The 27,786-nt window shown below is 35.8% G+C and overlaps 2 protein-coding genes across 5 annotated transcripts in view; both read left to right on the plus strand.

The window, feature by feature from the left end:
* The window catches only part of unm_hu7910 (un-named hu7910), a 58,282-nt gene extending 30,727 nt beyond the window's left edge, over positions 1 to 27,555 (plus strand). For 3 of the 4 annotated variants that reach the window (XM_059327082.1, XM_059327079.1, XM_059327081.1), the window contains 22 exons: positions 1,296 to 1,349; positions 2,964 to 3,077; positions 3,445 to 3,489; positions 4,765 to 4,800; positions 4,976 to 5,020; positions 11,084 to 11,113; positions 11,203 to 11,235; positions 12,257 to 12,292; positions 13,503 to 13,550; positions 14,614 to 14,712; positions 15,605 to 15,646; positions 15,771 to 15,856; positions 16,893 to 16,979; positions 17,598 to 17,748; positions 18,682 to 18,818; positions 19,405 to 19,503; positions 19,934 to 20,023; positions 20,887 to 21,024; positions 23,106 to 23,241; positions 23,488 to 23,579; positions 24,767 to 24,900; positions 26,036 to 27,555. In XM_059327082.1, coding sequence (XP_059183065.1) covers positions 1,296 to 1,349; positions 2,964 to 3,077; positions 3,445 to 3,489; positions 4,765 to 4,800; positions 4,976 to 5,020; positions 11,084 to 11,113; positions 11,203 to 11,235; positions 12,257 to 12,292; positions 13,503 to 13,550; positions 14,614 to 14,712; positions 15,605 to 15,646; positions 15,771 to 15,856; positions 16,893 to 16,979; positions 17,598 to 17,748; positions 18,682 to 18,818; positions 19,405 to 19,503; positions 19,934 to 20,023; positions 20,887 to 21,024; positions 23,106 to 23,241; positions 23,488 to 23,579; positions 24,767 to 24,900; positions 26,036 to 26,186 — 1,883 coding nt within the window. In that variant the 3' untranslated portion in view covers positions 26,187 to 27,555. The remainder of the gene's footprint in view (positions 1 to 1,295; positions 1,350 to 2,963; positions 3,078 to 3,444; positions 3,490 to 4,764; positions 4,801 to 4,975; positions 5,021 to 11,083; positions 11,114 to 11,202; positions 11,236 to 12,256; positions 12,293 to 13,502; positions 13,551 to 14,613; positions 14,713 to 15,604; positions 15,647 to 15,770; positions 15,857 to 16,892; positions 16,980 to 17,597; positions 17,749 to 18,681; positions 18,819 to 19,404; positions 19,504 to 19,933; positions 20,024 to 20,886; positions 21,025 to 23,105; positions 23,242 to 23,487; positions 23,580 to 24,766; positions 24,901 to 26,035) is intronic. The other variant, XM_059327080.1, reaches the window with a different exon arrangement.
* Positions 7,467 to 9,299, plus strand: LOC131962119 (E3 ubiquitin-protein ligase TRIM35-like). Its single transcript, XM_059327086.1, has one exon. It carries the CDS (start codon positions 7,707 to 7,709, stop codon positions 9,105 to 9,107), a length of 1,401 nt encoding a protein of 466 aa, XP_059183069.1. The 5' UTR covers positions 7,467 to 7,706; the 3' UTR covers positions 9,108 to 9,299.
* Positions 27,556 to 27,786: the final 231 nt, after the last annotated feature.

The following is a 27,786-nucleotide window of genomic DNA, read 5'->3' on the forward strand; positions in this document are numbered from 1 at the left end:
GTTTTGTGTGAATATCCTTAAGAATTAAAAGTTCATTGCTCTTTCAAAGAGTCTACCTGCATTATAATCCTGTTATATTAATATATCAGCGGCATAAAGTGGTCTTAAAATGACAATAATCATATTTATTGCAATAATTTTGAGACAATATATCATCTAACCTGATGTTCTTGTGAGAAAATATGTTGCTCCTCCTGCAGCCGCACATGCAAATCTCCTTTTTAACAGTTAAAACAAGGAATGACTTCCTTCTTCCTCTGCTCGGTGCAATCTCGCTGCACCACAGCTTCCTCCTCCGCTCACTCTGTGCTTTCGTATCGTCAGCTCTCAGTTTCCTTCCCAAGAAATATTATTATCAGGCTGCTGTGACTCCTGAACTCATTCTCCGCCCTCTAACGAGCGATATGAACGTGGTTAATAAAGTGAAGGCACTGAACTGTAAACCAACATCAGTCATGAAAAGCTTCTTGTGTTGTGATTTTCCTTCTCATGCTGTTTTTATGTCTTTGGTGGGGGTGAGAGAAGTTCTGATCAGATCATTACTTCAGTGGAAAATGTCAGAATCACTGTTAGAGCTGCTTTTTTAAAAACTACAATTATATTTTAGGTGAAGCTTCAGCAACAACTCTTTCTGTCCTTCACGAATTATATTAAATTATATTAAATTTCCAGAAACTTTCCATGGGAAGCTATGCTGGGGAATTTAGGAAATATTCTAAATCAGACACTCTCCATGGCAATTAACTGGAAATTGGGGGTACTTTAAACAAAACTGTATCATATCCAAACATTTTGTTTTGTCATAAGAAAAAATAATACAATTTAAATTTAATTAATTAATTAATTAATTTAATTTAATTTAATTTGTTCATTTTGGCCATGTCTTTACGTAATTTCCAACTCAGTTCCTAAGCGGTCAGACATATAGTAATAAAAAATTACAAAATGAACATATCTATTTGATCAAATAATCATCTAGTGATATTCTCAATAACTTTAAATGATTCCTTGACCCAGAAAATGTAGATTTTGACACCAAGATTGACCTTCTAAGTGGCTTGGAAGATATATTGGTTCTCATAGACCTCATATGGCTGCCATCAAAAATTGAAACCGATGGAGATGGAGAGCATGTGGAAAAAATGTGGTGCTTTTGTCCGACGTGTCCCCATTCTTCTCAAATCTGGTCCTCAGCCTTCTGACTATATTTACTATGGTGTTTTACCTTAGTAAAGACCTCAGCGCGCCTACATGCTAACTCATCTCCTCCACTTGAAACTCTCACCAACAAACAGGGCTGAAGCCGGCAGAGAGGCCACATGTGGGAGATTCACCTGAGGAGAAAACAGGTGAGTACACACACACACACACACACACACACACACACACACATTCTTGTACTTCTGTCTTTGTGAGGACCCTCATTGGAACAGTAAATTCCCTATCAAGGTTATAATTGTGATTTTTTGTTTTCAAATTCAGTTAGTTTTAATGAGTTTTTAGAGTGAGTTTGATAGTTCTAGTTTAGTTTTTATTTATTTTTTAAAAAGCTTTAGTTTTAGTTTAGTTTTTATTAGTTTTAGTTGTTTTGTAATGGGGTATTTGTTGGGTGAGAGATAAAAAGAGGTCACAGTAAAATTTTTTCCTTTATTTCCTTTGTCTGATGGATCTTCATTATGTATGAAAAAAGTTGACAAAGACGAAAACGAAGGACATTTGTTGGACATCAGTTTGTTTTTGTAACCACACAATACAGTTTCAGTTTATACATAAACCTGATTGTAACATTAACCCTAAAACAAAGTCTGAAATCTCCAAAAAGGAGTGAAAGGAGTTAAAGGAGTGAGGACCGGCCGAAATGTTCTCACTTTGCAAAAATGTCCTCACTCTGTTGGTTAAAAACCTGTTCTGGTCCTCACTATGTAGGAAGTACAAGAACACGAACACACACACACACACACACACACACACACTGTCTGTTGTGGAGCTGACCTGATACCTGAGGAAAACGTCTCGTTCCCACCTGAGAGTTTCAGCCCTGAGGGGAGTCTGCCTCACCTGACCTCTGCTGAGCGTAACTCTGATCCCAGATCTGCGTCACACCTCACTGTGAACTGGGTTACACCAACAATGCAGCTACACACACACACACACACACACACACACTTTTCATCAGCTCCACCCAACACTTAAACAATAACCTGCTGGTGCAGAGTAACTACTGTCTATTGTTATTTATACTTTTACTCCAACACATCTCAGAGGTAAATATTATGTTATAGTTTAATTTCTTTCCAGATCCAAACAAATAATAATAATCCTTTTTGATAATAAGACTGTTATGCTTTTAACCTGTAGCACTTTGAGATTACCTTTAATATAAAGTGCATTGTCAATAAAATGTATTATTATTATTATTATTATTATTAAAAATAAAACAAAATAAATAGATTCAGTTCGGCTGAATTATTTTGAAAAAACATCCAGTTGCGATAACTTAGATTCCAGTTAATACAGTGATTTTTATTTTTTATTTTTTAACCTTTTCTGTGTTGATTGTGCACAAATATGACTCTGCAAAGGTACACAGGATGATGCCTTCTTAAATAAATAACTTTAATATATAATATTCCACATAATTATATGCATTACATTGTCAACCACTTTTAGAAATGAAAACTGAAGAAATAAATATCATAAAAAAATCATAATTTCTACATCAATGCATTATTTTCACATTATGTAAAAAAAAGAATAAAAAAATAAAAAATATCAAAAAATACAGATATTCTTTATTTTTATTAGCGACCTCTTTAATACAAAAACAATGAATTGACATAATAATGATGTTCAGTAACAGTCATCTGTCAGAAACTATATGATGGTTATAAGCAATGGTTAAACGTTTAAAAAATATAAATGGATCATACTTGTATATAATATATCTTGTTCTTTATCTTTAGAAAAGATTCTGGCTGAAACGACCAATCAGGACCCTGCAGAGCCACAGGAGGCGGAGCCACAGGGGGCGGAGCCAGCAGAGGCCACTCCGTCTGAAACCCCAACACAGGAGACAGGTGTGTGTGTGTGTGTGTGTGTGTGTGTGTGTGTGTGTGTGTGTGTGTGTGTGTGTGTGTGTGTGTGTGTGTGGTGCATGTTTAAATTATTATTATTATTCTTTATATAAAATTAACCCTCTGAAGCTCAAAATGTGGGAACAACTCAAACATGTCTTTGTGCAGAATATCAGTTATAATGACATAAATCATTAAAAAACAATGTTTTTGGGAAGAAGAACCAAAAAAAGAATCTGTTCTGTCGTATTCTGGTATTCTTTTATTTTAATCAGAACATTATTTAGTGTGTATATATATATATATATATATATATATATATATGTATGTATAAACACTGCTTGAATTCAAAGTGTGCATGTTATTTCAGAGAGCGGCCCGTCACCTGTTCATGATGACGATGATTATGATGAAGGTGTGTATTTTATAACATGAATGAACTTTAAAGATATTTCCTCTACTAACTGATGAAGCAGACGAGCAGCTGAACTGTGTTTTTTTTTTTTTTTTACATGCTTGAATGCTTCTTTATTTCCTTCTGGTTGCACTTCAGATTATTTTGCTTGTTTTGTATTATTATCAGGTGCACTTTATGTCCAAAACTCTTCACTTACTTAACCCTCCGAACCCCAACAAGTTTCAGGGTGGTTTTTGTTTTATTTTTGCTCCTTTTTACATTTGCCTCTCTGTGTCCTTGTATTTCACTGCAATATATAAAATCGATATAAATCTATCTGTCTATCTAAAACTATAAATCCTGCAGCTCTGTGGAATCAGCACAATCAGAACAACTCAAACAGTTAGAATGACAGAAATCAGAAAAACAGGTTGAATTTCTCTGATGATTTAAAAAAAAAAATGGAATAAAATGTAATGTATATATAAGCACTTTTCCAGGTGCCCACAAGTGTCACAAATGTTGTAAAAAAGACACAAAATTACCAAAAAAAATACAGAATGACAAAAGAAAGACACAAAATTACAAAAAATGGAGAAAAGATGAACAAAATTTTCAAAAAGAGACACAAAATTAGCAAAAAATTACCCAAAAATATGTTAAAAATAAAAATCAGTTTTTTCCACATATTGTACATACTGAAGTAGTGTCATGGTTCCAGCCTCTCCTGTCCTCTCCTCTCTGCTCTGTGTAAACAGCCTCTCCTGTCCTCTCCTCTCTGCTCTGTGTAAACAGCCTCTCCTGTCCTCTCCTCTCTGCTCTGTGTAAACCATTTTATACAGTCTATGGTGTAAACAGACTTTCAGTGAATATTTGTCACGTGACCAGGATCTGGTTGGTGCAAACACTTTATTTTAAATGAGATTCTGACACAAATATCAACATTTTAACACAAGTTCTGGTCATTTTTTTTACAACCAAAACTTTCAGAACTGATGATCCATTCAGAGTTCAGATTCTCACAATAATGCCAGTTTTTACAGTTTCTTTCTACAACAAACGTTGTATTTTTGGTGATATTTCAGTTGTTGTTTTTTTTTATAGAAAACATGCCTTTCAAACCCGGCAACAGGTTTTGGGGTTCAGAGGTTTAAGTAAATGCTGAACACTTTGCCTGTGATGTCTGGATGCACATGTTAGCTGCTGCCTGCCCTCACTGTGATCAGCCCGTGTGATCAGCTGACATGATGATGTCGTGAAGGTAACATTATTACCTGTCTGTGTCTGATCCAGCCTCTAGATCTCAGGATGTGGAGTCTGAAATACAAGGTTGGTCCTGCAGTGAGTTTAGTGGCTGTTGTTTGGATGAGACGCTGCCTGCATGTTGGATGAACATTTCAGTTGATTTAAACATCACACACTTCCTGTTTATCTGCTGCAGGACTAATCATAACTCATTACATCACTCTGTGTGTGTTATAACCTGTGTGTTTGGTGTCTCCAGCTGCCGTCCCTCTGCCTCCGCTGGTGGAAGATGATTTTGTCCCAGGTTAGTTAAACAAAGTACTTAAACTTCAGTAATAATACTTCTTCTGTCGCTGTTAAAATACTCAACATAAAATAAAAAGCATTTATAATTCTGCTTGGGGGGACAATTATGTCTCATAAGTTGCTGCAGACATTTTTAGGTCGATACCATTTGTTACACAGATTTGGTGCTAGATTTTGCAATTTCTTTTACCCTTAAATTAATTTTAAAAAATGGTCAAAAATCCTCCAGAATCCCACATTAATACACCAAGACTTTGAGGTACACCAGAGAAAATTTCAGTATTTTTGGCAATTGGATAGCAAGCACTTCTGCAAAGATTTCTGCAAGATTTGCATTTTTGGGGAAATAAGAAATGATTTAATCACTTAAAATCAAGTGTATTATAACAGTTTAGATCAGTGTGAAATCACTATATGAAATTTGTTCTCATGCTAAATTATGTCTCATAAGCAATTTTTGGGTTGGTTCCATTTGTTGCACACATTTGGTGCTAAATGTTATCATTATTTTTACGTGAGAATTGATAAAAATGGTTAAAAAACCCTCCAGAATGTCACATCAAGACACCAAGACCTTTGGAACAGCAGAGAAAACCCCAAGCTGTGATCTGGTTTCAAAAACTTTTCACAATTTCCCCACTATTCTTGTGTTATGTTGCATGCTGGGCAACCCCTTATTGTCAACATAGTGTGTAAAGCCATCCATCCTCTGAATGCTCTAGGTCTCTATGAGGCTATGATTATCATATTATTAAACCAACACTGGCCTGGCCCAGGTGGGAAACTACAGACCTGTCTCAATCCTACCATTCCTTTAAAAAATTCTGGGGCGCACAGTCTTGAACCAAGTCTCCGGGTTCCTTTCAGAGAACAACCTGTACGATCCAGATCAGTCTGGCTTCCAGCAGGGTCACTCTACTGGGCTCTCGGCTCGTATCTCTGCTTGTCTTGCTGATATCTCCACATGATGACAGAACATCACCTTCAGCTTAACCCCTCAAAGATGGAGCTCCTCGTCATCCCACCCCGTCCCACCTTATATCAGCCTATCAATCTTCAGCTTGGATCCATGCAACTGGTGCCCACAAGCTCTGCACGAAACTTGGGTGTCATGATTGATGACCAACTGACCTTCAAGGTTCATGTATTCTCAACTGCCCGATCTTGTCGATTCTCCCTGTACAACATCAGGAAGATCAGACCCTAGCTGATCGAGAAATCGACACAACTCCTGGTTCAGGCCCTCCTGACATCACATTTAGACTACTGCAGCTCTCTACTGGCAAGTCTTCCTGCTGCACCACCAAGCCTCTGCAGATGATCCGTCTGGTCTTCAACCAGCCCAGGAGAGCTCATGTCACTCTGCTCCTCATCTCCCTGCGCTGGCTCCCGGTCGCAGCCTGCATCAAATTCAAAGTTTTGTCTCATACTTACTAAATAGCAACGGGCACAGCTCCTGCTTATCCTTGGTTCAGGTCCACAAACCCTCCCGTCCACTACGCTCTTCCAGTGAAAGACATTTGGACATCTCTTCTCCTCTGTAGAGCCCCGGTGGTGGAACGAACTTCCAAACTCCGTCCGATCTGCAGAGTCCTTATCAGTCTCTAAGAAGAGACTGAAGACCCAACTCTTTGGGGCGGCTGGGGCTCAGTTGGTAGAGTGGTCATCTTCTGATCTGATTGTTGGTGGTTCGATCCCTGACCCTGGCAGCCTACATGTCGAAGTATCCTTGAGCAAGATACTGAACCCCAGATTGCTCCCTATGCTGCGTTCATTGGTGTGTGAATGAATTCCCAATGGTGGCAGGTGGCACCGTTTAGGGTAACCTCTGCCACCAGTATGAATGTGTGTGTGAATGGGTGAATGAGCCCAGTCTGTAATGTAAGTCGAAAAGCACTTGCGTCCTAATGGACTCAAACTGAACCCACGGCACTTACTCTTGCTATGTTTCTTGACTTCATCCTTGCTAGTGTTGCATTAACTCTCATTTGTACGTCACTTTGGATAAAATCGCCTGCTAAATGACATTGTAGAATTGTAGAATCCTAGAGCTCACAGCATTATTATTATACTCTGAGCTCAAGTTTCACTGACTAACATCATCACAAATAAAGAAAACTGGGCTCATTGAATCCACAAGAGTCTCAGCTTTCCAGTCAGACCCGATTTATGCAGCTCACAGACTGTTTAGGGACCCCAGGATGTACAAAGATTCACACACAACAGGACTCAATAACACATTTCACTGCATGTTACAGCATGTCTGTAAAGAGATTCAAAGCTTGTTATCATTCAGATATCTGCAGCTCAGAGTTATGAACCAGTTTGGAATGAGACTCTGACCTGATAAACTGTTGTGTTAAAGCTCCGCCCCTCAGCTGAATCACCTGAGACAAACCAGGAAACAGCTGTCATTCTGCCTCACTGAGACGAAGACACACACACACACACACACACACTCTGAGAGACGGAGGATAAGATTCAGCTTCAGACTAAAACCTCCACTTTGACTGAAAGAGGACGACTTCAGGAGATTACTGGGAATACTGGAACAGCTCCACTTCACCAGCTGCTGAATCCACAAACTGAACGACAGTTTTACAGGAAAGTGAAAGTAACTTTGAGAGAACAGGGAGCGGCTGAGCTGTTTGTCTGCTGTGTTTTCAGCTTCACTCAGAGACTAAATGGCTTCCAGATTAGAGGAGGATTTCTGCTGTTCTGTCTGCCACGACATCTTTAAAGATCCTGTTCTTCTGTCATGCAGCCACAGCTTCTGTAAAGACTGTCTGCAGAGCTGGTGGACGGGGAAACAAACCAAAGAGTGTCCGGTTTGTAAGAGAAGATCTTCGAAGGATGATCCACCCTGTAACCTGGTGTTGAAGAACCTGTGTGAGAGTTTCTTACAGGAGAGAGATCAGAGAGCTTCAGAGGCTCTCTGCAGTCTGCACGCTGAGAAACTCAAACTCTTCTGTCTGGACCATCAGCAGCCAGTGTGTGTCGTCTGCAGTCACTCAAAAGAACACACCAACCACAGATTCAGACCCATCGATGAAGCTGCACAACAACTCAAGGAGGAACTTCAGGAAACTCTGAAGCCTTTAAAGGAGAAGTTAGAGGAGTTTGAAGAAGTTAAAGTGAAGTTTGATCAAACAGCAGAACACATTCAGGACCAGGCCCGACGCACAGAGACGCAGATTAAGGAGCAGTTTAAGAAGCTTCACCAGTTTCTAGAAGAGGAAGAGGAGGCCAGGATGGCTGCACTGAGGGAGGAAGAGGAGCAGAAGAGTCAGATGATGAAGGAGAAGATGGAGGCTCTGAGCAGAGAGATAGCAGCTCTTTCAGACACAGTCAGAGCCACAGAGGACCAGCTGAGAGCTGAACACGTCTCATTCCTGCAAAACTACAAGGCTGCAGTGGAAAGAGTCCAGCAGCGCCCCCTGCTGGAGGCTCCACAGCTGCCCTCAGGAGCTCTGATAGACCAGGCCAAACACCTGGGCAACCTGGCCTTCAACATCTGGAACAAGATGAAGGACATGGTCTCCTACAGGCCTGTCATTCTGGACCCAAACACTGCTGGTACAGAACTCATCCTGTCTGAAGATCTGACCAGTCTGAGACCAGGAGAGGAACAGCAGCTTCCTGATAATCCAGAGAGGTTTGGTTACTGGTCTGTTCTGGGCTCTGAGGGCTTTAACTCAGGGACTCACAGCTGGGAGGTCCAGGTTGGAGACAATACAGACTGGGAACTGGGTGTGTTAGCAGAGTCTGCCCCGAGGAGAGGAGCCAGGAGGTCTGGATTATGGAGAATATATTTATATGAAGATGATTACTACTCATGGTCACCACCAGATGAAGTCACTGTTCTCGTAGTGCAGAAGAAGTCTCAGAGGATCAGAGTGAATCTGGACTGTAACAGAGGAAAGCTGTCGTTCTCTGATGCTGACACTAACACACACATACACACCTTCACACACACTTTCACTGAGAGGATGTTTCCATATTTTTACAATGGGGATGATGAGGATCATCACCCACTGCAGGTTTTACCAGTGAAGGTCTCTGTGGCTGCAGGACAACAGATATAGACGATGTTTGTTTCTCCGTCAGTGAGAGGAAATGATGTCATGATGATGTAACAACTCAGATCAAAGAGCTGTCAATCACTCTGTGACTTGCAGGCGTCTCTGTGGTTTCCTGTTTGATTATTGATCAAATCTTTAAAGTGAATTCTCTGCTAAACTTGATTCTCATTGATTGTTTTTTTCTTTTATTAGTGTTTGAGAATGTTGTTTTAAAAATACTGTCAATTAACAGAAAACTTTTTTGTTTGATAATTGATGTAAAAAATAAAGATACTATACAGTTAATATCTGTATTTAAAATATCTATCTGTAGAATAACTATATTGTTTTTATTTTAACTCGACGATAAGTGTCTGACAACTTTTGATTTCTTTTTACATTTTTTTTACGTTAAATTTTAAAGTTTTACTGTAAGAAAACAAAAAGCAGCCTTAATCTTAATCTTAATGATGTGTATTTTTTGTATTTTTACATGGAATTTACTGTCATTTAACATTCAAGACCATTAAGCAATTGAAGAGTCCTGTAAAAAAAAAAATCTGTCCCATTGTTTTAATTTACAGATGTCATCTTCCATGTTCTGGTTAATTTTTGTAATTAAAGTAGTAAACTTTTTGGCATTTGCACTGTCCTTGCATTATTGGGCTTTTATTGTGAAGGGTGGAGCAGGTTTGTGACAGTAACCAATAATCCCACATTCAGACTCCAAGAGAGAAAAATCCATGCTGTGATTTGGTTTCAGAAGCTTTTGACATTTAGTAGATTTCTGTACTTTGTGCGATAGTATGGCAGCACTTGTGTTCTGCTGCTGCTTATAGTGAATGTAGTGTGTCAGCCATCCATCCTCTGAAAGCTCTAGGTCTCTAGTTTGTGGTTGTAAAGTTTCATGAGGCTGTGATTATCCTAGAGGTCACAGCAGCTCATTTTATACACTGAGCTAAAGTTTCACTCACTAACATCATCACACATGAAGAACATTGGGCTCATTGAATCCACAAGAGTCTCAGCTTTCCAGGCAGACCTGATTAATGCAGCTCACAGACTGTTTAGGGACCCCAGGATGCACAAAGGTTCACATGCAACTGACCGTTCGCAAAACTCTTCCCCCTAACGCTCCTCGTCCAACCATATCTTAGCAACCATATCTTAGCAACCGTTACTAAGAGAAGAAGGTCCGTCAAGCTTTGAGCTCTGAGCAACAAGGTGAAACGTGTGTAAATCTGATGAGGTACCTCAGACTTGAGCTGGAGTAGTCTTTTTTTTTCCCTTTTCCAAAACTCAAAAAACGTGGCGCATTGCTGGCTGTGGAATAAATCGTGTGGGAGAGACCACTCCAACTTAATATCTCCAAGATCAATAGACACACATGTCTGCTCCAATGTAAGCTTCTAGCTAGCTGACATGAGCTAACTAACGATTGTCTAGCTGTTAGATGAAGTAACCCAAACCAGATTTAACAGCTGTGGTTCCTGTCAGCTAGTATTCTTACCACTACTAGTGCAGAACTAGTCCAACAAACTGATGTTAATGACACCGTGTGTAAAATTAGCATGCTAAGCTAGCTAGCAATGTTGCTAGAAGCCTAACATGCAGTCTTGGAAAAAATGATTAGTATTTAAAAGTTGACTTACAACCAGTGGCTATATGTATGAGAAAGATCACTCCCTGCAGATACATAGTTTTTTGTTTAATTTAGTTGTTGTTCTTATGGTTGTTTGTTTTCCTTCTCATTACTTGTATATAAACTAAAATATAATTTCGGAATTTAGGGCAGACACCAGATGCAAGAAGTATGCTCACACGATGTATACATTGTACATGTTCGATTCTGAATGTCAATAAAAAAATAAATTACAAAAAATTCTGAACATTTTCCCTAATTTCAACATTTCCTGCAAACTGTTTCTAAAATAATGTTTATGTAACTCACACTAATAGACAATTATAACATACGTAAAAAACATCTCTGTGTGTTGCAGATGATCCTCGAGACAGCCGGCATCCTTATGGTGAGTCCAGTTTCTTCTTCTCTGTCCTCTGCTTTTAATTAAAGTTCTCATCATTTTTCACTGATGGTTGTTTTTTCTCTTTATTTCAGAAGATCAAGCTGAGAGCATCGACACGACTGGAGGTGAGGCGTTCAAATAGAGGATCATCTATATATAAGATTATTATTACTAGTTCATTAATGTGAAAGCAGGATTTTACAGTTTTTGTTGGTCTGAGGTGGAGCTTGATCGGAACTATGATTGTTTTAATTTTTGAATTATTTTCTCCATTAATGGATTAATTGTTTCATTTTATGAAAATAGTGAGAAATGGTGTCACAATTACCCAGAGCCCCAAGTTTTGTGCAAAACTCAACATTATTACTTGTATATTAACATTATTAGCATTATTGAAATGAAATACAGCCGTGCCATGAAATGTTTTTCTTGAAAAATTACAATTTTTCTCTTAGTAGATTAATCGTTTTATCGTTTTACTTTTAAATTCTCATACGTTTAGTTTGGAAGTAACTTATTTAATTATTATGAAGACGCCTTAAAATGAAAACAGAAATAAATCATAATGAAATTATTAGCTGATTTTTCGAACATATATTCAACTGAAAGCTATATTTAATGTTTTACTTTATCTGATTGGATTTTTGCAGTGCTGGAATAAGTAACCAGTTTACTTTACTATAGTAAAAGTATTAATATCACACTGTGAAATTACTCCACTACAAATAAAAGTCCTGCACTCAAAACTTTAAAACTTCAGCATCAAAATGTACTTAAAGTATCAAAAGTATCAAAAGACCTGAAAAGAAACTAAAGCTGTCAGTTAAATGTAGTGGAGTAAAAGTATAAAGTTACATAAGATGGAAATACCTCAAAATTGTGCTTAATTACAGTAGTTGAGTTAATGTACTTAGTTACATTCCACCTCTGGATTTTTGGAATTTGTTCTTATTCTGAATTTTATGAAAGCATCCAAAAAATCCAAATCAAATAAGCTTGTTTGTGAAGCTCTTTGCAGCTCACACAGGAAGGAAAACAGAGAGAAAGAAACACACCAGAGGAGAATAAAACCAGAGTGAAGAAGTAAAACTGTGATAATAAAGGTGGAGAAGCTGTGAGAGCTGAGTTCATGTTGTTCTGTTGTAGTTCTGGTGGAGGAGAAGCCGCCGGAGGAGAGCCTGGGTGAGTCACGCCGTCAGCATTTCTAACTCAGTTTGGTTCATTCAGACACAGCTGATGTGGTGTTTTATCCTTTGGTTTCATAATTAAACTAACTAGTGCAGTGCCCATAGGAAGTATGTATTCATATAGTGCCAGATTGTATTTTGTAGCTAATGCTAATGCCTCTTGCTAGTGTTACCTTAAATAACACAGAAACGCTATCTTTCCATCCGTATTATGCTTAGCTGTCAGTTAATAAAGTTTTGTTTTTACTGTTTTCAATGGATCAAACTGATGCAGAAGAAAGGGCTTAACTCTCTTAGCTTAGCTTAGCATGCTAATGGTGAGATAGCACATTAGGCAGTATGCTGCACTAAAAGTACATTAACATGAACCCAATTAGCTGATATACTATATTGCATGTAAGTATCTCATATCAAATGATTATGGGCATTACGCTAAGCAACATGAATGTCATCCCAGAAATCAGATGCTCACAAAGTAAAAAAACTGAAGAAAAACACCACAGGTACTGCAGTCTGCAGGGACAGGGGAGGGTTGCTTTTAACTACATGTTTTCATGAGATCCAGGGTTCATAAGTAACGTTTTTATTTTATTTTTTATCATCTGCCCAGTCAAGCAAGTGGGTCATAAATCTACTTACCTGAAGTTAATCTTTACTCGCACCAAGACTGATTTTTTTTTTATTGAACTAGTAGTGCCTGTAGGAAGTATGTATTCGTTAACATGCTAATTGTGGGTTAGCACATTACGCAGTATGCTGCACTAAAAGTACATTAACATGAACCCAATTAGCTGATATACTATATTGCATGTAAGTATCTCATATCAAATGATTATGGGCATTACGCTGAGCAACATGAATGTCATCCCTGAATTACATAGTAAAGCAACATAAAGAAGTGATTTAAGCTAAATCTCCGATTAGCATGCTAATCGTGCTACAACAACGTCTGCAACTCCATAAAACACTTACTTTTCATAAGGTACCACACCATCCAGCACATACACATTGAACATTGATATTCACTGGAAACTGTTAGAATATTATTGGAAAATTGAACCTTGTAGCCACTTTAAAACTCCTAAAGATAGGTAGGCTAAATAGACTTCCAGATGAGATGAGTCAGGGTGTAAATCCAGAGTGAGTTGTGTTACTGACCAGGTGTAGGCCTATTACACAATTTTCTGTTTCTGTTTGTTCTGCAGTCGAGTCGGGACAATATGTAACGAGCTCCAGGTTCACACAGGAAGCAGGTACATTGTCTGACTTTAGTCTCATTTATGGCTCATTGTTGCCTTCAGGAAATCTAGAAAATGCTGCTTTACCTCAACACGCTTTTGTTTAACTGAGGCGTCTCAGTCTACATATCGTTTTGATATATTTTAACATTTTATTTAGATTTTTCGTGTTTTATTTGTTTTTAATTACTTTTTTTCTTGTGTATGGTCATTAAGTGGGAGCGAGGAGAGGAAAAAAGATAAATATTCTTTACAAGAATTTTTCTATTTTTTATTTTCTATTTATTCGATTTTTAATATTTTCTTCCTTTTATTTATTTTTTAATTTTTTTATCTTGTGTATGCTCATTTATTTAAAAAAAGAGCGAGGAGAGAAAAAGGAGAAATATACTCTCCATTTATATATATACATATATATATATATATATTTCTAACATTTCTTTTACATCTTTAATGTTTTTTTCCGTTTTATTATTTTTTTATTATTCTTGCGCATCTTCATTTATTTGAGATTATTCATTTATTTGTTAAAGAGAAAAATTCTCAACATTTTCAAATTTTTAAATATTTTTATGTTATATTTATTTGATTTTTAATGTTTTCTTCCTTTTATTTTTATTTATCATGTGTATGTTGATTTATTTAAAAAAAGAGAGTGAGAGAAAATTAGAAAAAAGATAAATATTCTCTTCTATTTTTTTAATATATATATATTTCTTACATTTATTTTACATTTTAAATGTTTTTTTCCTTTTAACTATTTTTTTATTTATCTTGTGCAACGTTTAAAAAATATTTTTTATTTCATATTTATGAGATTTTTTAATGGTTCCTTCTTTTTATTTATTTATTTAGTTAATATATTTCTTACATTTCTATTTATTAAATTTTTAAATGTATTTTAATTTTATTTTCAGTTTATTTTGTGTATGTCCCCTAAAAATTCAACAAATTCTTATTTATCTTCAACTGTATTTTCTATTTTATTGTATTTGTAAGTTTTTACTTTCAGTTCAAGATTATAAATTCCTGAAACTTTATTCTTTGACGTTTTTTTCGTTGTTTATTTATCGGTCAGATCCAGCTGTGGAGAAACAGTCAGAACCACCAGCAGAACCAGAACCAGAACCAGAACCAGAACCACAGAGTGAAACACCAAAACACACTGAGACTGAGGGTGAACACACACACACACACACACACACACACACACACACCGAGCAGTGAAACAGCACCATCTAGTGCTATATATATATATATATATATATACATACATACATATATATAAATAAATACAAATTAATAATTGAACAGGACTAAAAATACATTTAATTCTATAATTTTGTACAACTACATTTATTTATTTATTTATTTATTTTCATGAAGTAATGCAGAAATACTACAATATTTATAAATAAATGAATGCATAAATAAAGAAATGTTGAAATAAATATAGAAATAAACTGATTATCAACTTTTATTTTTTTAATTTACACATTCATCTAATAGGACATAAATAAGTAAATATCTTAAATTTAGTACTATATCTTTTTATAACTTCATTTATTTCTTCATTTTTTTATGTAAATGGAGTACAGTAGGAGATCCAAATCTCTGCATTTATTTCTTTGTTTCTGTATGTATTTCAACATGTTTTTAGTATTGAATATATAAAAAATTATGGGTACTTATGAATACATAAATAAAATAATTAAATATTTTTTTTAAATATACAGATATAAGAAAAGCATAAATAAATGGATTTCAAAATGAATGAATGCATAAATAAATGTTGAAATTAATATAGAAATAAACTGATGAAAACGTAAATAAATTTAAAAAATGATAATCAAACAGGACATTTACTATCAGCATTTATTCATATTATATTTATTGATAATATTATTTATTTATGTGTTTGTTTATTTCTTCATTTACTTCCATATTTATGTATTTATTTAATTCTTTATTTATAAAATTTTTCATATAATTGAGCGACAATTAGTCTTCACATTTCCACAACTTGCTCTTTGAACACTGAATATAAAATGTGTTGTCTTCTGTCGCAGGAACAAAAACGAAACTTGTCGAGGAGAAGCTCAAAGAAAAAGGTAAAAGCTGGTTATTAAGATTATAAGCAAACACATGAACAATGTGCAGCTTTCGCTTTTTCTCTCCTCACCTCTTCTTCTCTTCTTCTCTTCATCTCTTCTTCTCTTCTTTTCTCTCTTCCAGTGAAGAAGAAGAAACCAAAATTCTTCAACAAGTTTGATAAAACCATTAAAGCCGAGATCGACGCTGCAGAGAAACTTCGCAAAAAGGTACCGACACGACACAGACAGAGACCAACATGAAATAAGTATAAATAAATAAAAAATAGAAAACATTGATATGAAAACAAATGAATTAATGCATAAATAAAAGCAGAGGTTAGAACCTCCTACTGTTCCTTGGTAGCATCCAGACACAGAAATATATGAATAAAAAAATAAATAAAGGAGTGAAGATATTTATTTATTTATTTATTTATGAAGGAATAACATTCATTCTTTGACTGTTTTATTTATGTATTTATTTCAGCATGGTTTATTAATTTATTCTTTTATATATTTATGTATTTATTTTTCATATATACATTATATTTAACTGTTTTTATTTATTTAGTACATTCATTTTATTATTTATGTATTTATTTATTTATTTATTACTGTGGTTATTTATGTATTTGAAGAAAATAGATATTATTTTTATATTATTTATATATTCTATATATATTTATGTAGGAAATTAATTTAATTGTTTGTGTATTTATTCATTCATTATTAAATACATATGCAAACATACAAACCTACATACATTTATTTATTTTTAAATAATAATTTTTCATCTTCCATAATTCTGAGCTATTTTTGTATTAATTAATTAATTCATTCATTTTATTTATATATTATTTTTTATACCTGTATTTATTCATACATTCTTTATTGTATTAATTATTTTTATTATTATCATTTATATTTATTTATTCCTGTATTTATTAATTATTTTTATTGTATTAATTATTATTATTATTATCATTTATATTTATTTATTTATATTTATTTATTTATTCCTGTATTTATTAATTATTTTTATTGTATTAATTATTATTATTATTATTATCATTTATATTTATTTATTTATATTTATTTATTTATTCCTGTATTTATTAATTCTTTTTATTGTATTATTATTATTATTATTATTATTATTATTATTATTATTATTGAAGTGATTTTTCATTCTCCATCATTGTGAGATTAAATAAGTAACATTAATGTCTCTAACAGTCATTTCTCCTGCTGATCTCTCCATCAGGGGAAGCTGGAGGAGGCTCTGAGAGCGTTTGAGACGCTGGTGCAGATTCATCCACAGAGCCCCCGATCTCGCTACGGAAAGGCCCAGGTACTGCATAATACACTACTACTGCACAGTACTACTGCACCGTACAGTACTACTGCACCGTACAGTACTACTGCACAGTACTACTACACAGTACTACTGCACAGTACAATACTACTGCACAGTACTACTACACCAGGGATGGGCAACTGGAGGCCCTGGGGCCACATACGGCCCGCACCCTCACTTGAAGTGGCCCTCAGTACAACTACATGCATTTGAGCATGAAATCTTAAAAGTGCAGTGTAAAAATGCACAAAATTACTTCTTGCTATTAATGTTGTTCTGCTGTTCTTGCACTGAAAAAAAATAAATCACAGTAAGTGGTTATTTTTTATTTGCTTCAAACCTTTTGTATTCCTATTTATACTGTTCTACATGCATTTGAGCATGAAATATGTTAAGTTACTGCACTGTAAACATATTTAAAATTGCATCTTCATCATATCTGGTGAAGTGCACGCTCCTATATGTGGCCCTGTGGTAGTGTTGATGAAAAATTGTGGCCCCCTGCAGCATTTAAGTTGCCCATCCCTGTACTACACAGTACTACTACACAGTACTACTACACAGTACTGCGTGGTGGTACTGCTCTCACTGCGTGCCCTGGTGTGTTGACAGACGGAGGACGATCTGGCTGAGAAGCTGCGCAGCAACGACATGCTGCAGAAAGCCATCAACAGCTACAGAGAAGCTGCTGAGCTGCCTGACGTGACCTCTGACCTCCTGAGAGCCGCTCTGAAGAGACGAGCTGAGAGGCAGCAGTTCCTGGGTAACACACACAATACACTAATACTACACACACACACACACACACACACACACACACACACACAATACACTAATACTACACAAACACACACACAATACACTAATATTACACACACACACACACACACACACACACACAATACACTAATACTACACAAACACACACACAATACAATAATACTACACACACACACACACACAATACACTAATACTACACACACACACACACACACACACAATACAATAATACTACACACACACACACACAATACAATAATACTACACACACACACACACAATACAATAATACTACACACACACACACACACACACACACACACACACACACACAATACAATAATGCTACACACACACACACACACACACAATACAATAATACTACACACACACACGCACACACACACACACAATACAATAATACTAAACACACACACACACAATACAATAATACTACACACACACACACACACAATACAATAATACTACACACACACATAAACACACACACACAAACACACACACACAAACACACACACAAAAAAAACACATATTAACACATATTTACAAATTTAAATCCACACACACACACACACACACACACACATAAACACAAACGCGCGCACATAAATGCATACACACATAAACACGCACACACAAATCCCACATAAACACACATTTGCAAATTCAAACACATAAACACACACATGAACACACACACACACACATAAACACACGCGCACACACACACACACACACACACACACACAAAGACACATTTGCGAATTTAAACACACACACACACACACACACACACACACACATAAATACACATTTGCAAATTTATTGGAGCAGAATCTCAGCTCTTGCCCTTAAACCTTTTACCTTATCTGACGGCTGGTTGTTGCCCCTCAGGTCGGATGCGCGGCTCTCTGGCGACTCTGGAGAAGTTGGTTGAGATCTTTCCAGACGACATCGGGCTGAAGAACGAGCTGGGCGTCGCCCATCTGCTGCTGGGAGACAACAAGGGCGCCAAGAAGGTCTACGAGGAGGTCAGTGAGCCGTCCATCACAGATTATTATTATTATTATTATTATTATTATTATTATTATTATTATAGATTAGAGAGACTGAAGCTTTTAATGTTTGTTTTCTTCTCTCAAAGAGAAACTCTCAACATTCTCACATCGTAGTGTGAGATTCTGACTCAATCTCTCTCTCTCCCTACTAGGAAAAGAAAATATTGCTTACTGAAAAAAATAAAATAAAATAATTATTTAAAAAAATCATAATAATAATGAATTCGTAAAAATAAAAAAAATGTAAAACAAACAAAATAATAATAGTAATTTGTAAAAAAAAATCATAATTATGAAAAATAAATAATGAGTAAAAAAAATTATAATAATTAGTGGAATATATATATATATATATCAATGTAGGAATTACAAAGTTAATTCAAGGAATTTAAAGTAATGAAAACATGCTGAAATAGATACAGAAATAAAATAATGAATACTTGAACTCATGTTCAATGTTATCAACAACTCAAACAGTCTTTGTGCAGGATAATGTTTATATTCCTGCTGTTTGTGTTGAGAGTCTGTCCTGGTCTCTGATTGGCTGTCTGGCCCTCAGGTCCTGGCGTCTGCTCCGGCTGACGGCTTCGCTAAAGTTCACTACGGATTCATCCTGAAGTCAGAGAACAAGATCGCAGAGAGTATCCCATACCTGAGGGTACACACACACACACACACACACACACACACACACACACACACACACACACACACACACACACACATATACACACACACACACACACACACACACACACACACACACACACACACCTCATATAAACACGCACACACATAAACACAAACATAAACACACACAAACACACATAAAACACACATAAACACACACACACACACAAACACATAAAAACACACACAAACAAACACGAATATAAACACACACACACATTAACACCTCAACACACACACACACACACATACGCACACACACATAAACACACTTAATTTTTTAAAGTTTTATTATAATATATTTTTTTATTCTGGATGTTCCTTCAGTTAGTTTATTATTTTTATACATTTCTTGTTAAAACTGAAACTTGATTTAAATTCCACGTCTCTCTCTGCAGGACGGTCTGGAGTCGGGGGAGCCGGGGACGGACGACGGACGGTTTTATTTCCACCTGGGAGACGCCCTGCAGAGGGTCGGAGACAACAGCGTGAGACACACACACACACACACACACACACTCATAACCAACTACAGAGGAAGAAAAATGACATGAGAATAAGTTAATAAATGAAAAAATGGAAATGCTCATTAACATACAGACACAAAAATACAGAAAGAATTAATGGTATATATAATAAATTTACATTATTAGATATTTATTTTTTCATGTCTTATTTAATTATTAACTTTTGATTTTTTATTTATTTGATTTTTTGAATTTTTAATTTATTTATCCATATATCTTTTTCAAAATGTGTTTAATTTTTTTAGGCATTTTTCTTTTATTTCTGTTTTCATTTCAGCATTTTTCTATTCTTCACTGTGTATTTATTTAGTTTTTCCTGTATATTTTAATCCATTTATTTATTTTAATTTTTTGTGCCTATACCAATTTATTTCAGCATTTATTTATTCTTTATTGAATTATTATTATTAATACATATTTATTTGTTTTGTTCTGTATTTAATCTATGTAGTTATTTGTTTGTTTGTGCCTATATTAATTGTTCTTAGCATTTATTTATTCTCTATTACATATTTATTTGTTTTGTCCTGTATTTTTTAATGAATTAATTAATTAATTTGTTTGTTTGTGCTTGTATATAGTTATTTCAGCATTTATTTACTGTCTTCTACATATTTGTTTATTTTATCCTGTATGTTTTCATCCATTTATTTATTTGTTTATGCCGATATCTTTTTATTCCAGCATTTCTTTATTTCTTTATGACATTATCTTTAAAATTCATCCTCAAGAAAATGTCCTTTGAGGCTTGTTTTCTGTCCTCGGTCTCTAAAAGCGGGACACAGAAGCAGTTCTGTCTTCACACGGTGTCCGTCTGTCTGCAGGCGTATCACTGGTACGAGCTGGGTCATAAACGTGGTCACTTCGCCTCCGTGTGGCAGAGATCGCTGTACAACGTGGACGGGCTGAAGGCTCAGCCCTGGTGGACGCCTAAAGAGACGGGATACACAGACCTGGTGAAGGTACGCTGTCTGGTTGTGTGTCTGTGTGAGGCGGCCGGGCGGGTAGAGGGGTTTTTTTTTTGTTTTTTTTTACAACTTTATTTATGATTTTTTTTCATATTGAAAACATTGACATCATTGATTAAGCATTTTTTTTTTTACCAAACTTGTGAAGAGTGAAAGAATTTTTTTTTATTAATTATTAGATAAAAACAGGAAGTCAGGCAAAAGGCAGGCATGAGTTATGAACTGTGACCAGGTTCTGTCTAAAAAAAAAAGTCTGGAGACTCCTTTTCTTCGTTCAAACCTTTACTGAACAAACGTGCAGTATTGCAGAGGAAAACAATGAACGGCATATAGGGATGGGTACCGAATTCGGTACTTTTATAGGTACCGACCAAATTCCGTCGGTACTACCGAGTACCGATTCATGTCAAATCAAACGGTACCATGTTTCGGTACCTAAACGGCGTTACCTTTAAACTGATCATTGATTTCAACCTGTTTTCATTTGATGTCTTGATTAACAAGCGTGCTGACGATCGCACTATTTTTTTTTTTTTTATTTACCTCCTCGTCTGGTCCTGTCTGCTCACCGCGGCCACTAGCTGCTGCCCTCTTCCAACCCAATGCAGAGACGAACAGCCGGCTCTAGTCCTGCTAGCCGCCAGCTGCTATCTCTCCAATGTCTCTGTCTCCGTTTGCTCTCTCCATTCTTCTGTAGACCAGTCATTAGCAGCTAGCAGCTAGCTGCTGCATCTCTGGTCCTCCGCTAATACTCCGCTCTTCAACTCAGGAATATTACCTGCCAATTTACTCCAAACTGCCTCGCTGAAATTAAATCCCTCGGACTCCTGCGTCATCCTCGATATGTGCACAGAGCAGCCCGACTCAACTTTGTTTATTCCATCATGCTATGCCCACAATACTGTCTGACCGGTGCTGCGCCGCACAGCTACGACGTCATCACAACAAATCACACGTGCACTTGCAACTTTTTTTTTTTTTTCTCCTCCGTGCTTTGCCACCTGAGAGCTCCTCTGCATTCTTTGGTAACACTGCAACCTTCATGTTACAAAATGCACGTTCGCTCAACAATAAAGCACTGCTCATCCTGGATTTTATATTGTTTTGATATATTTTTTAAAGTTTATATTTTGCGAAATAGTAAAAATAGCAAAAGTACCGAAAATTGGTACCGTTGAGTACCGGTACCGATTCCCAGGTACCGGGTATCGGTACCGTATCGGTTCAAATGTGAAAGGTACCCATCCCTAACGGCATAACACTACTGAAAACATCGTTGTTGTTGTTTTTACTGACTTCTTCTCCTAAACCAACACTACTTCTTAACCTTTTACTCTAGAGTAGAACGCTACTGCCACCTTGTGGTCTGTATGAGTCACTGTACACAGTATTTTAACTTGCGTAAACAATAATGAAATAAATGACTCCTTGTAAATATTTTATCCCTTTTTTACCCTTTTAAACTAAATGCATTACACATGAATTACTCATCAATTAACTATTAAATGAATAACTATATCAATGAAATAAAGATACAACATCTGTCATATTTATCCTCCAATCCATGTACTGCATACCTAGTTTTTTCCAGGGCCAATCCCAACATTACCTCTCTAACCCAATGAACATAGGCAGGAGGGACAACGGGCATGTAACGATGCAAAGGCGATGGCGTTTTTGTGGAAGCGGGACAGCTTTAGCTCATCCCTAACGACACCGAAGATAGTTATCAAAGGGTCAGGCTGCAGTGTTCTGCCAGGTATGGCTGAGAGTGATTGGAAGATTGAAGACCAGAAACATTACAGAGAAGGACATGTCCAAAACATGTGTCCCAAAGAAACAGGGGAGGACTGACATCTAGGACAGTTCGGTGCTACGTTAGAGTAAATCTTTGACAGTCTGTCATTTGAGTAATGCAACAGAGGGTTTTAAAACTGTATGTGTGTGTGTGTGTGTGTGTGTGTGTGTGTGTGTGTGTGTGTGTGTGTGTGTGTGTGTGTGTGTGTGTGTGTGTGTGTGTGTGTGTGTGTGTGTGTGTGTGTGTGTGTGTGTGTGTGTGTGTGTGTGTGTGTCAGACGCTGGAGAGGAACTGGAAGACCATCAGGGACGAGGCTCTGGCTATGATGGACCAAAGCACCGGATCGTTCGTACCGGAGGAGGAGAACCTGAGAGAGAAAGGAGAGTGGGGCCAGTACACCATCTGGCAACAAGGTACACACACACACACACACACATCTTTTATCTATGGATTTTTAATGAATCTGTATTTTTTGAAAATAAGGAAAAAAATAAGAAAAGAAGCTTTCCGTTTTTGTGCAATTTTAAAAATACATTAAAAATGTATGAGATGTTTTAATGACTATTGTGATTTTTTTTTTAAATGATTTGGCACATTAATTAGTTTTTTTCTGTACTTTGTGGGTGGTTTTTTTTAATATGTTTTTTTTTTTTTTTTAGGTAAAAAAGTAGGAAGTGCTTGTCAGGGTGTCCCGAAGACCTGCTCACTGCTGGAGAGATACTCTGAAGCTACAGGCTGCAAGAGAGGACAGGTACACACACACACACACACACACACACACCACACTCAGTGTAGTTTTTCAAGTGTCCTAATTTTCTATTTAAAGCTGCATTACTGAGCCACACATTAAATTAAAAATGTTTTACAGACATTATTTTATTTGCTTACTTTATGGTTTTTAAATATTTATCTTTTCACCTATTCTCAAATATATTCATTATTATGGCTATTTTTTTAGGAATTTTTGATTATTATTAATTTTTTAAAATATATATAGCTTTTAAATCTATTTATTGTTATTATTTTTAGAGACATTTATATTTATCATTATTTTGATTATATTTTTTGTAATTTTTCAATGATTTTTTTTTGTATTATTTTTATATAGCTTTTAAACCAGTATATTGTAATTATTTTTTCATATTTGTTTTTATTTATTATTATTATTATTATTATTATTATTATTATTATTATTATTATTATTATTATTATATTTTTTGGGTAATTTTTCAATGATTTATTTTTTATTATTTTTATATAGCTTTTAAACCAGTATATTGTAGTTGTTTTAAAAAATATATTTTTTATATGTATTATTGTTATTATTATTTTCATTTTGATTATATTTTTTGGATAATTTTTCATTTACATATTTTATATTATTTTTAAAAAATCTTTTAAATCTATTTTTGTAATTATTTTTTAAAGATATGAAAGATTTTCATATTTATTATTATTTTGATTATATATATATATATATTTTTTTTTTTATTATTAGTTATAGTTAGCTTGATTTATCTTGCGTTCTAAAGTAAAGCTTTAAAGTTTTATTTTATCTCAATCATGACTCTCTTCTCCTAATAATAATATCTCTGTAAAGCCTAAATCTGAAAACAGAAATAATCTGAAATGATCTCAAAGTGCTTCCTGCAGCTGTTATGTGGGTCCATATGCTGTTTTTTTTTTTATGAGGATTTTGTTGCTAAATGTATCCCAAAACTCTTCAGCTTGCAAATTATCAGCTTAATGTTGACCCTGTGAACCAGAACTGTGCTGAAATATGTTAAAATAACTGTGTGTGTGTGTGTGTGTGTGTGTGTGTGTGTGTGTGTGTGTGTGTGTGTGTGTGTGTGTGTGTGTGTGTGTGTGTGTGTGTGTGTGTGTGTGTGTGTGTGTGTGTGTGTGTGTGTGTGTGTGTGTGTGTGTGTGTGTGTGTGTATTAAGTTCTCGGTGATGCAGCCAGGCACTCACGTCTGGCCTCACACCGGTCCCACCAACTGCAGGCTGAGGATGCACCTGGGCCTGGTGGTCCCCAGAGAGGGCTGCAGGATCCGCTGCACCGACCAGACCAGGTACTCTCTCTACGGGCTGGAAGCTCTGGTCCAACCTGCCCCACAGCTCTCTAACCATGAAATCATTACTGCATCTAGCTATCTATCTATCTATCTATCTATCTATCTATCTATCTATCTATCTATCTATCTATCTATCTATCCATCCATCCATCCATCCATCCATCCATCCATCCATCCATCCATCCATCCATCCATCCATCCATCCATCCATCCATCCATCCATCCATCCATCCATCCATCCATCCATCCATCCATCCATCCATCCATCCATCCATCCATCCATCCATCCATCCATCCATCCATCCATCCATCTATCTATCTATCTATCTATCTATCTATCTATCTATCTATCTATCTATCTATCTATCTATCTATCTATCTATCTATCTATCTATCTATCTATCTGTCTATCTGTCTGTCTGTCTGTCTGTCTGTCTGTCTGCACACACACCAGACACACACACACAACACACACACAACATGCACACAACACACACAAAAAAACATAGATACCACAAACACAACACACACACAAACACACATACATACACACGCACACAACACATGCACACACAGAAACGCACACAACACACACACATAAACACACACAAAACACATACACACACACACACACATAAACACACACACTACACACACACACAAACAACACACAACACGCCACAAACACACACAAAATACATACACACATGCACACAACACACACACACACACACAACACCACCTACATACACACACACACACACACACACACACACAACACCACACACACACACACACACACACAAACACACACACACAACACACAAACATAAACACACACAAAACACATACACACACACACAACATGCACACGACACATACACACAAACACACACAAAATACATACACACATGCACACAACACACACACCACATGCATAAAATGCACACAACAAATGCGCCACACACACAAACACAACACACCGCACACACTTCGGCAGATCGTCTCTCAGGGATCTTTTTCCTGACGTTGGGAGAGTTTGATGGTTTGACAACGTTTTTAAAAACAAATCTCTCGTTTTTCTCCTCCTCCTCCTCCTCCTCCTCCTCCTCCTCTGTGTTTGGTGTTTCAGGGAGTGGGAGGAGGGTAAAGTCCTGATCTTCGACGACTCCTTCGAGCACGAGGTTTGGCAGGACGCCGACAGCTACCGCCTCATCTTCATCGTGGACGTTTGGCACCCGGAGCTGACGGCGTACCAGCGCCAGACCCTCAGCGCCATCTAGACCCACCCGGGACCCACCCGGGACCGGAGCGGACCTGGGACCAACCGGGACCGGAGGAGGACCAGGACCCTCCACAGAGCGGGTAAGAACCATGTGACAGACTAATGGGACCAGCTGATTCTTCTTCTTCTTCTGTGGATAAACTGCTAAATAAAGACAGCCGGGAAGAATCACGTTTTGACTGACGGATTTTTGTTTTTACTTTTTGTGGATAAACTACTAAACCTGCCTGTGGAAGGATCAGAACCATCAGACTGAAGGATGGAAACTACTGACTTTACAACCAAAACCAAGCCAACGGTACATTTTAACCCCTGATTCACCAGGTGAACCCTCTTTGACTGGATTTAGGTTTTTTTTCTGCACCTGGAGACGTTTGGAAACTGGACGTCATCTTTATTTCTTCATAGTCGTCGAGCTGTTTCTCAATCGGCTCAAATCCATCAATAATTTAGAGATAAATTGTGTTAAAACGCTTAAAGTCGGAACAGGATCTTCTTTAAAACGACCCGCCCACTTTTGATAATGTTGTTTATGAGGTAATGAGATAAAAAAAAAGCCTTAATTTCTACCACGATGCATTTTTCTTTCAGTTCATCCAGTCGGGGGTTTGCTTGTTTTTTTTGTTTCACTTTTTCATCACATTTGCACAGTAAACAAGGAAACACAAACATGTTATAAAAGATGATTTATATTTATATTAAAAACAAATAAAAATGTGCAAGAAAAAAATTGCAATCACAAAACAAAAGTGTTTGTTTCTTTTTGCTGATTGTTTTTTTTGTTTTTTTGTGGACTGTTTCTATGGAATCAGAAATGTGTCAATATAAGCAAACAAAGTTTCTAAAATATCAAAGAAAAGAACAAAACAAAGAGAAAATCCTCCCAAAGTAAAACAAAGAACTTCCAAACTAATGGTGTAAACTTTTGTTATGTAAGGTTTTTTTTTTTATCTCAGTGGAAAGTTTTTCCTGTGAGATGACTTTTCAATGGAGTTTTATTCTCTCTTCAATTATAGTTTGGAGAAGAGGATTTTTAAAAACTTAATATCCTAGAAATCATTCTAAAAATCTTCATAAAACATAAATTAATTAATTAAAATGTTAGGACCTAAACTTTTTTTTAAAAAATATATAAATTCATGAAAGACCTCAAACCATTCAGAAAAAATATTAATAATGATAATAATAATAGTATTCAATATTAATATCTAAAAATATATTTTTTTAAATTAAAGACAAAAAACTTTAATAAATCATAACATAAAGGTCCAAAAACTTTTAAAAATAAATTAAAAAATAAAAACACAATGACCTAAAATTTTCCAAAAATTAATAAATGAAAATCTAAAGACCTAAACTTCTTCTTTTAGGAAACTCTTCTTTTAGGAAAATCAATTAAAGACAAAAAACTTTAATAAATAATAACATAAAGGTCTAAAAAAAATGTTTAAATAAATTAAAAAATAAAAACACTGACCTAAAAAATTCCAATAATTAATAAATAGAAACCTAAGGACCTAAACTTCTTCTTTAAAATATAAAAATTAATGAAATACTTGGAAAAAAAAGAAGTTTTGTTTGATATTTCGGAAACACTG

The sequence above is a fragment of the Centropristis striata genome, chromosome 23 (assembly GCF_030273125.1).
Source record: "Centropristis striata isolate RG_2023a ecotype Rhode Island chromosome 23, C.striata_1.0, whole genome shotgun sequence".
Lineage (NCBI taxonomy): Eukaryota > Metazoa > Chordata > Actinopteri > Perciformes > Serranidae > Centropristis > Centropristis striata.

What these genes read in the sequence shown, in the direction of transcription:
- LOC131962119 (XM_059327086.1), top strand. Translation starts at nt 7,707, where the DNA reads ATGGCTTCCAGATTAGAGGAGGATTTCTGCTGTTCTGTCTGCCACGAC.